Source organism: Anomalospiza imberbis, chromosome 3, assembly GCF_031753505.1.
Source record: "Anomalospiza imberbis isolate Cuckoo-Finch-1a 21T00152 chromosome 3, ASM3175350v1, whole genome shotgun sequence".
Classification (NCBI taxonomy): domain Eukaryota; kingdom Metazoa; phylum Chordata; class Aves; order Passeriformes; family Viduidae; genus Anomalospiza; species Anomalospiza imberbis.
This window is the reverse complement of record NC_089683.1, coordinates 1,986,292-2,004,497: the sequence shown is the minus strand read 5'-3', so window position 1 is coordinate 2,004,497 and position 18,206 is coordinate 1,986,292. Positions and strand designations below refer to the sequence as shown.

Below are 18,206 nucleotides of genomic sequence, written 5' to 3'. Positions count from 1 at the left end.
CCTTGTGTCCCCATGTCCTTGTCCCTGTGTCCTCCCATGTCCTCTCATCCCGTGTCCCTGTGTCCCCGTGTCCCCCTGTCCTCTCCATGTCCCTCTGTCCCCATGTCACGCCATCCCTGTGTCCCCATCTCCGTGTCCCTGTGTCCTCCATGTCCTCTCATCCCATGCCCCCCTGTGTCCCTATGTCCCCCTGTCCCCTCCATGTCCCCCTGTCCCCTCCATGTCCCCCTGTCCCCTCCATGTCCCCCTGTCCCCATGTCACACCATCCTTGTGTCCCCATTTCCTTGTCCCCGTGTCCCCCATGTCCTCTCATCCCGTGTCCCCCTGTCCCCTCCATGTCCCCCTGTCCCCATGTCACACCATCCTTGTGTCCCCATCTCCGTGTCCCTTTGTCCCCCTGTGTCCTCCCATCCCGTGTCCCCCTGTCCCCTCCATGTCTCTCTGTCCCCATGTCACACCATCCTTGTGTCCCCATCTCCGTGTCCCTGTGTCCCCTCCAGGTCCTCTCATCCCATGTCCCCCTGTCCCCTCCATGTCCCTCTGTCCCCTCCATGTCCCCCTGTCCCCATGTCACACCATCCTTGTGTCCCCATCTCCATGTCCCCCTGTCCCCTCCATGTCCTCTCATCCCCTGTCCCCCTGTCCCATCCATGTCCCCCTGTCCCCTCCATGTCCCCCTGTCCTCCCCATGTCCCCTGTCCCCCTGTCCCTGTGTCCCCCTGTCCCCACCGAGGCTCTGTCCGCACAGCCCGAGGTGGCCCCGGGGACCAGCGCGGAGCCCGAGGCGGCGACGGCGGCTCCGGAAAGTTCTGAGGAGGATGGGGAACGTCACGGGTTCCTCATCCTGAGCCGTGAGGACTCCACCATGGTGAGGGGACACTGGGGACATTGGGGACATCATGGGGACATCATGGGGACAGGGGTTCCTCATCCTGAGCCGTGAGGACTCCACCTTGGTGAGGGACATCACGGGGACATCATGGGGACATCATGGGGACGGGGGTTCCTCATCCTGAGACACGAGGACTCCACTGTTGTGAGGGACATCACAGGGACATTGGGGACATCATGGGGACATCATGGGGACATCATGGGGACAGGGGTTCCTCATCCTGAGCCACGAGGACTCCACCATGGTGAGGGGACACTGGGGACATTGGGGACATCATGGGGACATCATGGGGACATCATGGGGACATCATGGGGACAGGGGTTCCTCATCCTGAGCCGTGAGGACTCCACCATGGTGAGGGGACACTGGGGACATTGGGGACATCATGGGGACAGGGGTTCCCCATCCTGAGCCTCAAGGACTCCACCTTGGTGAGGGACATCACGGGGACATTGGGGACATCATGGGGACATCATGGGGACATTGGGGACATCATAGGGACAGGGGTTCCTCATCCTGAGCCTCGAGGACTCCACCTTGGTGAGGGGACACTGGGGACATCATGGGGACATCATGAGGACATCACAAGGACAGGGGTTTCTCATCCCAAGCCAGGACAATGCCACCATGGTGAGGGACAGGGAGCATCGTGGGGACGGGGACGTGACCTTGGGGACTCCCCTTGGTGCCACATCCGGGGCTCGGTCCCCCTCAGTGTCCCCTCAGTGTCCCCATGTCCCTCCCTGGGGACAGCACCCATGCTCTGGCGGCTCTGCGGGTGCCGCGTGCCCGGTGATGTCCCCGATGATGTCCCCGATGATGTCCCCGATGACGTCCCCGATGATGTCCCCGATGATGTCCCCAGATCCTGCAGACGGGCCAGGAGATCCTGGAGCTGGACACGAGCGGCTTCGCCACGCAGGGCCCGACCGTGTTCGCGGGCAACCTGGGCCAGGGCCAGTTCATCGTGCAGGTGTCACCTCTGGGGCTGCGGCTGCTGCAGGGCGGTGAGTGACACACCTGGGGACACACCTGGGGACACACCTGGGGATGGGGACACACCTGGGACAGGGACACACCTGGGGACAGGGACACACCTGGGCCAGGGCCAGTTCATCGTGCAGGTGTCACCTCTGGGGCTGCGGCTGCTGCAGGGCGGTGAGTGACACACCTGGGGACACACCTGGGGACACACCTGGGGACACACCTGGGGACACACCTGAGACACCTGGGGACAGGGACACACCTGGGGACGGGGACACACCTGGGGACAGGGACACACCTGGGCCAGGGCCAGTTCATCGTGCAGGTGTCACCTCTGGGGCTGCGGCTGCTGCAGGGCGGTGAGTGACACACCTGGGGACACACCTGGGGACACACCTGGGGACAGGGTCACACCTGGGGCCAGGGACACACCTGGGCCAGGGCCAGTTCATCGTGCAGGTGTCACCTCTGGGGCTGCGGCTGCTGCAGGGCGGTGAGTGACACACCTGGGGACACACCTGGGGACACACCTGGGGATGGGGACACACCTGGGACAGGGACACACCTGGGGACAGGGACACACCTGGGGACACACCTGGGGACAGGGTCACACCTGGGGACAGGGACACACCTGGGGACACACCTGGGGACACACCTGGGGATGGGGACACACCTGGGACAGGGACACACCTGGGGACAGGGTCACACCTGGGGACAGGGACACACCTGGGGACACACCTGGGGACACACCTGGGACAGGGGCACACCTGGGGACACACCTGGGGACACACCTGGGACAGGGGCACACCTGGGGACACACCTGGGGACACACCTGGGGACATCTGGGGACACCTGAGACACACCTGGGGACACACCTGGGGACAGGGTCACACCTGGGGACAGGGACACACCTGGGCCAGGGCCAGTTCATCGTGCAGGTGTCACCTCTGGGGCTGCGGCTGCTGCAGGGCGGTGAGTGACACACCTGGGGACACACCTGGGGACAGGGTCACACCTGGGGACAGGGACACACCTGGGGACACACCTGGGGACACACCTGGGGATGGGGACACACCTGGGACAGGGACACACCTGGGGACAGGGACACACCTGGGGACAGGGACACACCTGGGGACACACCTGGGGACACACCTGGGACAGGGACACAGCTGGGGACACCTGAGGCACACCTGGGGACAGGGACACACCTGGGCCAGGGCCAGTTCATCGTGCAGGTGTCACCTCTGGGGCTGCGGCTGCTGCAGGGCGGTGAGTGACACACCTGGGGACACACCTGGGGACGGGGACACACCTGGGGACACCTGAGACACACCTGGGGACAGGGACACACCTGGGGACACCTGAGACACACCTGGGGACACACCTGGGCACAGGGACACACCTGGGCCAGGGCCAGTTCATCGTGCAGGTGTCACCTCTGGGGCTGCGGCTGCTGCAGGGCGGTGAGTGACACACCTGGGGACACACCTGGGGACAGGGATACACCTGGGGACACACCTGGGGACACCTGGGGACAGGGACACACCTGGGGACACCTGAGACACACCTGGGGACACACCTGGGGACACACCTGGGGACACACCTGTGGACACCTGAGACACACCTGGGGACGGGGACACACCTGGGGACACCTGAGACACACCTGGGGACACACCTGGGGACACACCTCATGACACGGATACACCTGGGGACACCTGCAGTGACATCAGGGGGTCACATGGGGACCCAGGTGTCCCCAGGTGTGACACCAAGGAGGTGGTGCCAGCAGAGGTGACCCCGCGGTGACACGGCTGTGACACTGCGGTGACCCCGCGGTGACACGGCTGTGACACTGCTGTGACCCCGCGGTGACCCCGCGGTGACACGGCTGTCCCCTCGCAGTGACCCAGCTGCACTTTGTCCCCGTGGGTTTGGGGTGGCTCAGGGGTGATGGTGACACGGCTGTGACACTGCAGTGACCCTGTGGTGACACTGCTGTGACCCCGTGGTGACACTGCTGTGACCCCATGGTGACACTGCGGTGACCCCGTGGTGACACGGCTGTCCCCTCGCAGTGACCCAGCTGCACTTTGTCCCCGTGGGTTGGGGTGGCACAGGGGTGATGTGACACTGCTGTGACCCCATGGTGACGCCGCGGTGACCCCGCGGTGACACGGCTGTCCCCTCGCAGTGACCCAGCTGCACTTTGTCCCTGTGGGTTGGGGTGGCACAGGGGTGATGGTGACACGGCTGTGACACTGCAGTGACCCCATGGTGACACTGCTGTGACCCCGCGGTGACACCGCGGTGACCCCACGGTGACACGGCTGTCCCCTCGCAGTGACCCAGCTGCACTTTGTCCCCGTGGGTTTGGGGTGACACAGGGGTGATGGTGACACGGCTGTGACCCCATGGTGACACTGCTGTGACCCCGCGGTGACACTGCGGTGACCCCGCGGTGACACGGCTGTCCCCTCGCAGTGACCCAGCTGCACTTTGTCCCCGTGGGTTGGGGTGACATGGGGAGATGTGACACAGCTGTGACCCCGTGGTGACACGGCTGTGACCCCATGGTGACACCGCGGTGACCCCGCGGTGACACGGCTGTCCCCTTGCCGTGACCCAGCTGCACTTTGTCCCCGTGGGTTGGGGTGGCACAGGGGTGATGGTGACACAGCTGTGACCCCATGGTGACACCGCGGTGACCCCGCGGTGACACGGCTGTCCCCTCGCAGTGACCCAGCTGCACTTCGTGCCCGTGGGGTTGGGGTGACACGGGGAGATGTGACACTGCTGTGACCCCATGGTGACACTGCTGTGACACTGCGGTGACACGGCTGTCCCCTCACAGCTGCACTTTGTCCCCGTGGGTTTGGGGTGGCACGGGGAGATGTGACACTGCTGTGACCCCATGGTGACACTGCTGTGACCCCATGGTGACACTGCAGTGACCCTGTGGTGACACTGCGGTGACCCCGCGGTGACACGGCTGTCCCCTCGCAGTGACCCAGCTGCACTTTGTCCCCGTGGGTTGGGGTGGCACAGGGGTGATGGTGACACAGCTGTGACCCCATGGTGACACAGCTGTGACCCCATGGTGACACTGCTGTGACACTGCTGTGACCCCATGGTGACACCGCGGTGACCCCGCGGTGACACGGCTGTCCCCTCGCAGTGACCCAGCTGCACTTTGTCCCCGTGGGTTGGGGTGGCACAGGGGTGATGGTGACACGGCTGTGACCCCATGGTGACACCGCGGTGACCCCGCGGTGACACGGCTGTGACCCCATGGTGACACTGCGGTGACCCCGTGGTGACACGGCTGTGACACTGCTGTGACCCCGCGGTGACACGGCTGTCCCCTCGCAGTGACCCAGCTGCACTTTGTCCCCGTGGGTTGGGGTGACACAGGGGTGATGGTGACACAGCTGTGACACTGCTGTGACCCCATGGTGACACTGCGGTGACCCCGCGGTGGCACGGATGTCCCCTCGCAGTGACCCAGCTGCACTTTGTCCCCGTGGGTTTGGGGTGGCACGGGGAGATGTGACATGGCTGTGACCTCATGGTGACACCGCGGTGACCCCGCGGTGACACGGCTGTCCCCTCACAGCTGCACTTTGTCCCTGTGGGTTTGGGGTGGCACAGGGGTGATGGTGACACGGCTGTGACCCCATGGTGACACTGCTGTGACCCCATGGTGACACTGCGGTGACCCCGCGGTGACACGGCTGTGACACTGCTGTGACCCCGCGGTGACACGGCTGTGACCCCGTGGTGACACGGCTGTCCCCTCGCAGTGACCCAGCTGCACTTTGTCCCTGTGGGTTGGGGTGGCACAGGGGTGATGGTGACACGGCTGTGACACTGCAGTGACCCCATGGTGACACTGCGGTGACCCATGGTGACACCGCGGTGACCCCGCGGTGACACGGCTGTCCCCTCACAGTGACCCAGCTGCACTTTGTCCCCGTGGGTTGGGGTGGCACAGGGGTGATGGTGACACAGCTGTGACCCCATGGTGACACTGCTGTGACACTGCTGTGACCCCATGGTGACACCGCGGTGACCCCGCGGTGACACGGCTGTCCCCTCGCCAGTGACCCAGCTGCACTTCGTGCCTGTGGGGTTGGGGTGACACGGGGAGATGTGACACGGCGGTGACCCCATGGTGACACCGCGGTGACCCCGCGGTGACACGGCTGTCCCCTCGCAGTGACCCAGCTGCACTTTGTCCCGTGGGTTGGGGTGGCACAGGGGTGATGGTGACGCTGCTGTGACCCCGTGGTGACACGGCTGTGACCCCATGGTGACACCGCGGTGACCCCGCGGTGACACTGCAGTGACCCTGTGGTGACACCGCGGTGACCCCGGCGGTGACGCGGCTGTCCCCTCGCAGTGACCCAGCTGCACTTTGTCCCCGTGGGTTTGGGGTGACACAGGGGTGATGGTGACACGGCTGTGACACTGCTGTGTCACTGCGGTGACCCCGCGGTGACACGGCTGTGACCCCGTGGTGACATGGCTGTCCCCTCGCAGTGACCCAGCTGCACTTTGTCCCCGTGGGTCGGGTGGCACAGGGGTGATGGTGACACTGCTGTGACCCCATGGTGACACTGCTGTGACCCCGCGGTGACACGGCTGTCCCCTTCGCAGTGACCCAGCTGCACTTCGTGCCTGTGGGGGTTGGGGTGACACGGGGAGATGTGACACGGCTGTGACCCCATGGTGACACCGCGGTGACCCCGCGGTGACACGGCTGTCCCCTCACAGTGACCCAGCTGCACTTTGTGCCCGTGGACCTGGGCTCTCCCATCGTGCACTGCGCCGTGGCCGATCCCTTCGGCGTGCTGCTCAGCGCCGACGGCCACCTGGCCATCCTTCACCCTCAAGGGGGACACCTACGGCCGGCCGCGCCCCGCGCCTGGCCCTGCTGCGGCCACCCGTGTCACACGTGAGTGTCACTGTGTCACCTGTGTCCCCAAATGACCCCGCCCGGCCCAGCTGTGGCCACCCGTGTCACACGTGAGTGTCACCAGTGTCCCCAACCCAACCATCCTTGACTGTCCCCAACCCCCGCCCGGCCCAGCTGTGGCCACCCGTGTCACATGTGAGTGTCACCGGTGTCCCCAACCCAACCATCCCTGACTGTCCCCAACCGTCCCCACCTGGCCCTGGTGTGGGCCACCCGTGTCACACGTGAGTGCCACCGGGTGTCCCCAACCCAACCCAACCATCCCTGACTGTCCCCAACCGTCCCCGCCTGGCCCTGCTGCGGCCACCCATGTCACACGTGAGTGCCACCGGTGTCCCCAACCCTTCCTAACCCAACCATCCCTGACTGTCCCCAACCGTCCCCACCTGGCCCTGCTGCGGCCACCCATGTCACACGTGAGTGTCACCGGTGTCCCCAACCCAACCCACCCATCCCTGACTGTCCCCAACCATCCCCGCCTGGCCCTGCTGCGGCCACCCGTGTCACACGTGAGTGTCACCGGTGTCCCCAACCCAACCATCCCTGACTGTCCCCAACAGTCCCCACCTGGCCCTGCTGCGGCCACCCGTGTCACACGTGAGTGCCACCGGTGTCCCAACCCTTCCCGACCATCCCTGACTGTCCCCAACTGACCCCACCTGGCCCTGCTGCGGCCACCCGTGTCACACGTGAGTGTCACCGGTGTCCCCAACCCAACCCAACCATCCCTGACTGTCCCCAACCCAACCATCCCTGACTGTCCCCAACCGTCCCGCCTGGCCCTGCTGCGGCCACCCGTGTCACACGTGAGTGTCACCGGTGTCCCCAACCCACCCAACCATCCCTGACTGTCCCCAACCGTCCCCACCTGGCCCTGCTGCGGCCACCCGTGTCACACGTGAGTGTCACCGGTGTCCCCAACCCAACCCAACCATCCCTGACTGTCCCCCAACCCCGCCCGGCCCTGCTGCGGCCACCCATGTCACACGTGAGTGTCACCGGTGTCCCCAACCCAACCCAACCATCCCTGACTGTCCCCAACCGTCCCCGTCTGGCCCTGCTGCGGCCACCCGTGTCACACGTGAGTGTCACCCGGTGTCCCCAAACCCTTCCCGACCATCCCTGACTGTCCCCAACCCCGCCTGGCCCTGCTGCGGCCACCCGTGTCACACGTGAGTGCCACCGGTGTCCCCAACCCAACCCAACCATCCCTGACTGTCCCCAACCGTCCCCGTCTGGCCCTGCTGCGGCCACCCGTGTCACACGTGAGTGCCACCGGTGTCCCCCAACCCAACCCAACCATCCCTGACTGTCCCCAACCGTCCCCGTCTGGCCCTGCTGCGGCCACCCGTGTCACACGTGAGTGTCACCGGTGTCCCCAACCCTTCCCGACCATCCCTGACTGTCCCCAACCCCGCCTGGCCCTGCTGCGGCCACCCGTGTCACACGTGAGTGCCACCGGTGTCCCCAAACCAACCCAACCATCCCTGACTGTCCCCAACCGTCCCCGCCTGGCCCTGCTGCGGCCACCCATGTCACACGTGAGTGTCACCGGTGTCCCCAACCCACCCAACCATCCCTGACTGTCCCCAACCGTCCCCACCCGGCCCTGCTGCGGCCACCCGTGTCACACGTGAGTGTCACTGTGTCACCTGTGTCCCCAACCGTCCCCCGCCTGGCCCTGCTGCGGCCACCCGTGTCACACGTGAGTGTCACCGGTGTCCCCAGTGATGTCCCCTGGCAGCCCTCGTGGGTGACAGCGCTGTGCCTGTACCCGGACCTTTCCAGAATGTCCCCAGTGTCCCCAGTGTCCCCAATGTCCCCAATGTCCTCAGTGTCCCCAATGTCCCCCACTGATGTCCCCAATGTCCCCAGTGTCCCCAATGTCCACAATGTCCCCAATGTTCCCCCAATGTCCCCAATGTCCTCAGTGTCCCCAATGTCCCCAGTGTCCCCAATGTCCACAATGTCCCCAATGTTCCCCAATGTCCCCAATGTCCTCAGTGTCCCCAATGTCCCCAGTGTCCCCAATGTCCCTTGTGTCCCCAGTGTCCCCCCAGTGTCCCCAGGGTCCCCACTGATGTCCTCAATGTCCCCATTGATGTCCCCACTGATGTCCCAAGTGTCTCCATTGGTGTCCCCAGTGTCCCCAATGTCCCCAGTGTGTCCACTGTCCCCTGTGTCCCCAATGTCCACAATGTCCCCAGTGTCCCCAGTGTCCCCATTGATGTCCCCAGTGTCCCCAATGTCCCCCAGTGTCCCTAAACAACCCCAATGTCCCCAGTGATGTCCCCCGTGTCCCCATTGATGTCCCCATTGATGTCCCCAGTGTCCCCATTGATGTCCCCATTGATGTCCCCCGTGTCCCCATTGATGTCCCCATTGATGTCCCCAGTGTCCCCATTGATGTCCCCATGATGTCCCCAGTGTCCCCATTGATGTCCCCAGTGTCCCCATTGATGTCCCCATTGATGTCCCCACTGATGTCCCCAGGGATCTCCCCAGTGTCCCCCATGTCCCCATTGCTGTCCCCATTGATGTCCCCCGTGTCCCCAGGGATGTCCCCGATGTCCCCTGCTGCCCTCGTGGGTGACAGCGCTGTGCCTGTACCAGGATGTCCCCGATGTCCCCGATGTCCCCAGTATCCCCAGTGTCCCCAGTGTCCCCACTGACGTCCCCAGTCTCCCCATTGTCCCCATTGATGTCTCCAGTGTCCCCACTGGTGTCCCCAGTGTCCCCAGTGTCCCCAGTGATGTGCCCAGTGTCCCCAGTGATGTCTCCATTGCTGTCCCCCACTGATGTCCCCAGTGATGTCCCCAGTGATGTCCCCCGTGTCCCCATTGATGTCCCCATTGATGTCCCCAGTGTCCCCATTGATGTCCCCAGTGTCCCCCGTGTCCCCATTGATGTCCCCAGTGTCCCCGTGTCCCAGGGTGATGTCCCCAGTGTCCCCCGTGTCCCCACTGATGTCCCCACTGATGTCCCCAGTGATCTCCCCGTGTCCCCACTGATGTCCCCATTGATGTCCCCCGTGTCCCCAGTGTCCCCACTGACGTCCCCAGTGTCCCCAGTGATGTCCCCACTGATGTCCCCATTGCTGTCCCCATTGATGTCCCCTGTGTCCCCGCTGATGTCCCCACTGACGTCCCCAGTGACGTCCCCAGCGATGTCCCCATTGATGTCCCCCGTGTCCCCGCTGATGTCCCCACTGATGTCCCCAGTGATCTCCCCAGTGTCCCCAGTGTCCCCACTGATGTCCCCAGTGTCCCCAATGTCCCCAGTGATGTCCCCACTGATGTCCCCACTGACGTCCCCAGCGATGTCCCCATTGATGTCCCCTGTGTCCCCCGTGATGTCCCCACTGACGTCTGCATTGACGTCCCCAGTGACGTCCCCAGCGATGTCCCCAGTGATGTCCCCCGTGTCCCCATTGCTGTCCCCACTGATGTCCCCCGTGTCCCCGCTGATGTCCCCCGCTGATGTCCCCAGTGATCTCCCCAGTGTCCCCAGTGTCCCCGCTGATGTCCCCAGTGTCCCCAATGTCCCCAGTGATCTCCCCAGTTTCCCCAGTGTCCCCACTGATGTCCCCAGTGTCCCCAATGTCCCCAGTGATGTCCCCAGTGATGTCCCCACTGACGTCCCCAGTGATGTCCCCATTGCTGTCCCCATTGATGTCCCCCGTGTCCCCACTGATGTCCCCACTGATGTCCCCACTGACGTCCCCACTGACGTCCCCAGCGATGTCCCCACTGATGTCCCCAGTGACGTCCCCAGTGATGTCCCCATTGCTGTCCCCACTGATGTCCCCACAGATGTCCCCACTGATGTCCCCACTGACGTCCCCATTGCTGTCCCCACTGATGTCCCCACTGACGTCCCCATTGCTGTCCCCACTGATGTCCCCCGTGTCCCCACTGATGTCCCCACTGATGTCCCCACTGACGTCCCCACTGATGTCCCCATTGATGTCCCCCGTGTCCCCATTGCTGTCCCCATTGCTGTCCCCACTGATGTCCCCAGTGTCCTCAATGTCCCCACTGACGTCCCCAGTGATGTCCCCATTGATGTCCCGTGTCCCCGCTGATGTCCCCACTGATGTCCCCACTGATGTCCCCACTGACGTCCCCAGTGACGTCCCCAGTGACGTCCCCAATGTCCCCAGTGATGTCCCCAGTGATGTCCCCATTGCTGTCCCCACTGATGTCCCCACTGATGTCCCCACTGACGTCCCCAGTGACGTCCCCAGTGACGTCCCCAGTGATGTCCCCAGTGATGTCCCCATTGCTGTCCCCATTGCTGTCCCCATTGATGTCCCCCGTGTCCCCGCTGATGTCCCCACTGATGTCCCCACTGATGTCCCCACTGACGTCCCCAGTGACGTCCCCAGTGACGTCCCCAGTGATGTCCCCAGTGATGTCCCCATTGCTGTCCCCATTGCTGTCCCCATTGATGTCCCCCGTGTCCCCGCTGATGTCCCCACTGATGTCCCCACTGATGTCCCCACTGATGTCTCCACTGACGTCCCCAGCGATGTCCCCATTGCTCTCCCCATTGATGTCCCCAGCGATGTCCCCCGTGTCCCCGTTGATGTCCCTGCTGATGTCCCCAGTGATCTCCCCAGTGTCCCCAGTGTCCCCAGTGTCCCCACTGATGTCCCCAGTGTCCCCAATGTCCCCCAGTGACGTCCCCACTGATGTCCCCATTGATATCCCCCGTGTCCCCATTGCTGTCCCCGCTGACGTCCCCACTGATGTCCCCCGCAGCCCTCGCGGGTGACAGCGCTGTGCCTGTACCGGGACCTTTCCGGAATGTTCACCACCGAGAGCCGCGCCCCCCGCGAGGAGCCCCCGCCCCGCCCCCACGCCGAGGCCGAGACCCTCATCCAGGACCTCAGGTGGGTCACCCAGGTGTGCCCAGGTGTGCCCAGGTGTCCCCAATTCCCAGGTGTCCCCAGCTGTGTCTCCAGGGATGTTCTCAGGTGTATCCAGGTGTCCCTAAGGTGTCCCCAGATGTCCCCAGGTGTATCCCCAGGTGTCCCCAGGTGTATCCCCAGGTGTCCCCAGGTGTCCCCAATCTCCAGGTGTTCCCAGCTTTGTCTCCAGGGATGTTCTCAGGTGTATCCAGGTGTCCCTAAGGTGTCCCCAGGGTGTGCCCAGGTGTGCCCAGGTGTGCCCAGGTGTGTCCCTAAGGTGTCCCCAGGTGTCCCCCGGTGTGCCCAGGTGTCCCCACGTATCCCCAGGTAGCCCCAGGTGTGCCCAGGTGTATCCCAGGTGTCCCTAAGGTGTCCCCAGGGTGTGCCCAGGTGTGCCCAGATGTATCCCAGGTGTCCCTAAGGTGTCCCCAGGTGTCCCCCGGTGTGCCCAGGTGTCCCCACGTATCCCCAGGTGTGCCCAGGTGTGCCCAGGTGTATCCCAGGTGTCCCTAAGGTGTCCCCAGGTGTCCCCAGCTGTACCCAGGTGTGCCCAGGTGTATCCCAGGTGTGCCCAGGCGTGCCCCAGGTGTGCCCAGGTGTATCCCAGGTGTCCCTAAGGTGTCCCCAGGTGTCCCCAGGTGTGTCCCAGGTGTCCCTAAGGTGTCCCCAGGTGTGCCCAGGTGTCCCCATGTATCCCCAGGTATCCCCAGGTGTGCCCAGGTGTATCCCAGGTGTCCCTAAGGTGTCCCCAGGTGTCTCCAGGTGTATCCCAGGCGTGCCCAGTTGTCCCCAGGTATCCCCAGGTGTCCCCCGGTGTGCCCAGATGTATCCCAGGTGTCCCTAAGGTGTCCCCAGGTGTCCCCAGGGGTGTCCAGGTGTCCTTAAGGTGTCCCCAGGTGTGCCCAGGTGTCCCCAGGTATCCCCAGGTATCCCCAGGTGTGCCCAGGTGTATCCCCAGGTGTCCCTAAGGTGTCCCCCAGGTGTCCCCAGCTGTACCTAGGTGTCCCCAGGAGTATCCCAGGTATCCCCAGGTGTATCCCAGGTGTCCCTAAGGTGTCCCCAGGGTGTGCCCAGGTGTGCCCAGGTGTATCCCAGGTGTCCCCAGGTGTCCCCAGGTGTCCCCAGGTGTGCCCAGGTGTCCCCACGTATCCCCAGGTAGCCCAGGTGTATCCCCAGGTGTCCCCAGGTGTGCCCAGGTGTCCCCACGTATCCCCAGGTAGCCCCAGGTGTGCCCAGGTGTATCCCCAGGTGTCCCTAAGGTGTCCCCAGGTGTCCCCAGCTGTACCTAGGTGTCCCCAGGAGTATCCCAGGTATCCCCAGGTGTATCCCAGGTGTCCCTAAGGTGTCCCCAGGGGTGTCCAGGTGTCCCTAAGGTGTCCCCAGGTGTCTCCAGGTGTATCCCAGGCGTGCCCAGTTGTCCCCAGGTATCCCCAGGTGTCCCCCGGTGTGCCCAGATGTATCCCAGGTGTCCCTAAGGTGTCCCCAGGTGTCCCCCGGTGTGCCCAGGTGTCCCCAGGTGTATCCCCAGGCATGCCCAGGTGTATCCCCAGGGTGTGCCCAGGTGTGTCCCAGGTGTCCCCAGGTGTATCCCAGGTGTCCCCAGGTGTGCCCAGGTGTCCCCAGGTGTCCCCAGGTGTATCCCAGGTGTCCCCAGGTGTGCCCAGGTGTCCCCAGGTATCCTCAGGCGTATCCCCAGGGCGTGCCCAGGCATGCCCAGGTGTATCCCAGGCGTGCCCAGGTGTCCCCAGGTATATCCCAGGTGTGTCCCCAGGTGTCCCCAGGTGTCCCCAGGTGTATCCCCGGCGTGCCCAGGTGTCCCCAGGTGTATCCCAGGTGTATCCCAGGTGTATGCCCAGGTGTGCCCGTGTCCCCGCAGCGGCTCGGTGGACGATGAGGAGGAGATGCTCTACGGGGACTCGGGGGGCTCGGGCCGCTCGCCCCCCCGGGAGGAGCCGCGCCGGGCGGGGCCCCCCGAGCGCGAGCCGGCGCCGCGGAGCCCCGAGCCCTCGCACTGGTGCGTGCTGGCCCGCGAGAACGGCCACATGGAGGGTACCGGGAACGGCGCTGGGAACGGACTGGGAATGGACTGGGAATGGACTGGGAGGGACTGGGAGGGACTGGGAGGGACTGGGGGCAGTGGGAATGGACTGGGAACGGGGCTGGGGGCACTGGGAATGGACTGGGGGCACTGGTGCGTGCTGGCCCGCGAGAACGGCCACATGGAGGTACCGGGGAACGGCGCTGGGAACGGACTGGGAATGGACTGGGAGGGACTGGGAGGGGACTGGGAACGGACTGGGAGGGACTGGGAGCACTGGGAACGGGGCTGGGGGCACTGGGAACGGCGCTGGGAACGGACTGGGAATGGACTGGGAGGGACTGGGAGAGGCTGGGAATGGACTGGGAATGGACTGGGAATGGACTGGGAGGGGACTGGGAGAGGCTGGGAATGGACTGGGAATGGACTGGGAGGGACTGGGAGAGGCTGGGAATGGACTGGGAATGGACTGGGAATGGACTGGGAGGGACTGGGGGCACTGGAATGGACTGGGGGCACTGGTGCGTGCTGGCCCGCGAGAACGGCCACATGGAGGTACCGGGAACGGCGCTGGGAACGGACTGGGAATGGACTGGGAATGGACTGGGAGGGACTGGGAATGGACTGGGAATGGACTGGGAATGGGGCTGGGAGGGACTGGGAATGGACTGGGAACGGACTGGGAATGGATTGGGAACGGACTGGGAGGGACTGGGAATGGACTGGGAATGGACTGGGAATGGACTGGGAACGGGGCTGGGAATGCACTGGGAATGGACTGAGAACAGGACTGGGGGCTCTGGGAGGGACTGGGAATGGACTGGGAGGGACTGGGAGCACTGGGAATGGACTGGGACGGACTGGGAATGGGGCTGGGAGGGACTGGGAGCACTGGGAATGGACTGAGAACAGGGCTGGGGGCTCTGGGAGGGACTGGGAATGGACTGGGAGGGACTGGGAGCACTGGGAATGGACTGGGAGGCACTGGGAATGGGGCTGGGGGCACTTGGATGGACTAGGAATGGACTGGGAGGCACTGGGAATGGACTGGGAATGGGGCTGGGAGGGACTGGGAGCACTGGGAATGGACTGAGAACAGGGCTGGGGGGCTCTGGGAGGGACTGGGAATGGACTGGGAGGGACTGGGAGCACTGGGAATGGACTGGGGAGGCCCTGGGAATGGACTGGGAATGGACTGGGAGGCACTGGGAGCACTGGGAATGGACTGGGAGGCACTGGGACGGACTGGGAATGGACTGGGAGGCACTGGGAATGGGGCTGGGGGCACTGGGACGGACTAGGAATGGACTGGGAGGCACTGGGAATGGACTGGGGAATGGACTGGGAGCACTGGGAATGGACTGGGAATGGACTGGGGGCACTGGGAATGGACTGGGAATGGACTGGGGGCACTGGGAATGGACTGGGAATGGACTGGGGGCACTGGGAATGGACTGGGAATGGACTGGGAGCACTGGGAATGGACTGGGAATGGACTGGGGGCACTGGGAATGGACTGGGAATGGACTGGGGGAACTGGGAATGGACTGGGAATGGACTGGGGGCACTGGGAATGGACTGGGAATGGGCTGGGGGCACTGGGAGCACTGGGAATGGACTGGGAATGGACTGGGAGCACTGGGAATGGACTGGGGAATGGACTGGGAGCACTGGGAACGGGGCTGGGGGCACTGGAAGGGACTGGGAATGGACTGGGAATGGGGCTGGGAGGGACTGGGAGCACTGGGAATGGACTGAGAACAGGGCTGGGGGCTCTGGAGGGACTGGGAATGGACTGGGAGGCACTGGGACGGACTGGGAATGGGGCTGGGGGCACTGGGAACAGGGCTGGGAGGCACTGGGAATGGACTGGGGGCACTGGGAGCACTGGGAATGGACTGGGAGGCACTGGGAGCACTGGGAATGGACTGGGAGGCACTGGGAGCACTGGGAATGGACTGGGAGGCACTGGGAATGGACTGGGAGCACTGGGAATGGACTGGGGGCACTGGGAATGGACTGGGAGGGACTGGGAATGGACTGGGAGCACTGGGAAGGGGTGCCGGGATGAGACTGGAAAACCGGGAAGGGCAGAGGGAAGCGCTGGCCACGCCCCATCCCTGTTTTCCCTCCAGAATTCCCATTTTTTCTCCTCTAAAATTCCCATTGTGTCCTGTCAGAATTCCATTGCTTTTTCTCCAGAATTCCCGTTGTTTTCCCTCCAAAATTCCCATTTTTTCTCCTCTAAAATTCCCATTGTGTCCTGTCAGAATTCCATTGCTTTTTCTCCAGAATTCCCGTTGTTTTCCCTCCAAAATTCCCGTTGTTTCTCCTCTAAAATTCCCGTTGTGTCCTGTCAGAATTCCATTGCTTTTTCTCCAGAATTCCCGTTGTTTTCCCTCCAAAATTCCCGTTGTTTCTCCTCTAAAATTCCCGTTGTTTCCTGTCAGAATTCCATTGCTTTTCCTCCAGAATTCCCGTTGTTTCCTGTCAGAATTCCCGTTGTTTCCCATCAGAATTCCCATTGTTTTCCTGTCAGAATTCCCGTTGTTTTCCTGTCAGAATTCCCATTGTTTCTCTTCCAGAATTCCCATTGTTTCTCCTCTAAAATTCCCATTGTTTTCCTTCTTGAATTCCCATTGTTTTCCTCTAGAATTCCCATTGTTTTCCCTTCAGAATTCCCGTTGTTTTCCTGTCAGAATTCCCATTGTTTCTCTTCCAGAATTCACATTGTTTCTCCTCTGAAATTCCCATTGTTTTCCTTCTTGAATTCCCATTGTTTTCCTCTAGAATTCCCATTGTTTTCCCTTCAGAATTCCCATTGTTTTCCCTTCAGAATTCCCATTGTTTCCTGCTGGAGTTCCCATTGTTTTCTCTCTAGAATTCCTGTTGCTTTCCTGAGGGAATTCCCATTGTTTTCCCTTCAGAATTCCCAATGTTTTTTCTCCAGAATTCCCGTTGTTTCCTGCTGGAATTTCTATTGTTTTTCCTCCAGAATTCCCATTGTTTCCTGCTGGAATTCCCAATGTTTTCCCTTCAGAATTCCCATTGTTTTCCTGTCAGAATTCACATTGTTTCCTGTCAGAATTCCCTTTGGTTTTCCTGTCAGAATTCCCATTGGTTTTCCATCAGAATTCCCATTGTTTTCCTGTCGGAATTCCCATTGTTGCTCCTCCAGAATTCCCATTGTTTCCTTCTGGAATTTCTATTGTTTTTCCTCCAGAATTCCCATTGTTTTCCCTTCAGAATTCCCATTGTTTTCCTTTCAGTATTCCCAATTTTTTTCCTCCAGAATTCCCATTGTTTCCTGCTGGAATTCCCATTGTTTTCCTGTCAGAATTCCCATTGTTTTCCTCTAGAATTCCCACTGTTTTCCCTTCAGAATTCCCGTTGTTTTTCTGTCAGAATTCCCATTGTTTTCCCACCCGAATTCCCATTGTTTCCCTCTGGAATTCCCATGGATTTCCCGCTAGAATTCCCATTGTTTTCCTGTCAGAATTCCCATTGTTTCCTGATGGAATTCCCATTGTTTTCCCTCCAGAATTCCCATTGTTTTCCCTTCAGAATTCCCATTGTTTTCCTGTCAGAATTCCCATTGTTTTCTCGTTAGAATTCCCATTGTTTTCCATCCAGAATTCCCATTGTTTTCCATCCGGAATTCCCATTGTTTCCCTCTGGAATTCCCATTGTTTTCCTGTCAGAATTCCTAGTGTTTCCTGCGGCAATTCCCATTGTTTTCCCTCCAGAATTCCCGTTGTTTCCCCATCAGAATTCCCATTGTTTTCCTGTCGGAATTCCCATCGATTCTCCTCTAAAATTCCCAATGTTTTCCCATCAGAATTCCCATTGTTTTCCCTCCAGAATTCCCGTTTTTTCCCCATCAGAATTCCCATTGTTTTCCTGTCGGAATTCCCATTGATTCTCCTCTAAAATTCCCATTGTTTTCCCATCAGAATTCCCATTGTTTTCCCTCCTGAATTGCCATTGTTTTTCCGCCAGAATTCCCTTTGTTTCCTCTCAGAATTCCCATTGTTTCTCCTCTAAAATTCCCATTGTTTTCCTTCTTGAATTCCCATTGTTTTCCCTTTGAATTCCCATTGTTTTCCTGTCGAAATTCCCATTGGTTTTCCATCAGAATTCCCATTGTTTTCCTGTCGGAATTCCCTTTATTTTCCCTTCAGAATTCCCATTGTTTTCCCTCCAGAATTCCCATTGTTTCCTGCTGGAAATTCCCATTGTTTTCCCTTCAGAATTCCCATTGTTCTCTTGTCAGAATTCCCATTGTTTCCTGCTGGAATTCCCATTGTTTTCTCTCCAGAATTACTGTTGATTTCCTGAGGGAATTCCCATTGTTTTCCCTCCAGAATTCCCAATGTTTTCCCTTCAGAATTCCCGTTGTTTCCT

At 61.5% G+C, this 18,206-nt stretch overlaps 1 protein-coding gene across 1 annotated transcript in view; it reads left to right on the top strand.

Moving 5' to 3' along the window:
• Positions 1 to 18,206, top strand: part of LOC137471958 (cleavage and polyadenylation specificity factor subunit 1-like) — a 57,938-nt gene that overhangs the window by 19,665 nt on the left and 20,067 nt on the right. The window contains 7 exon segments of the mRNA XM_068186666.1: positions 750 to 869; positions 1,759 to 1,900; positions 6,651 to 6,757; positions 6,759 to 6,782; positions 6,784 to 6,831; positions 11,616 to 11,746; positions 13,641 to 13,989. Coding sequence (XP_068042767.1) covers positions 750 to 869; positions 1,759 to 1,900; positions 6,651 to 6,757; positions 6,759 to 6,782; positions 6,784 to 6,831; positions 11,616 to 11,746; positions 13,641 to 13,989 — 921 coding nt within the window.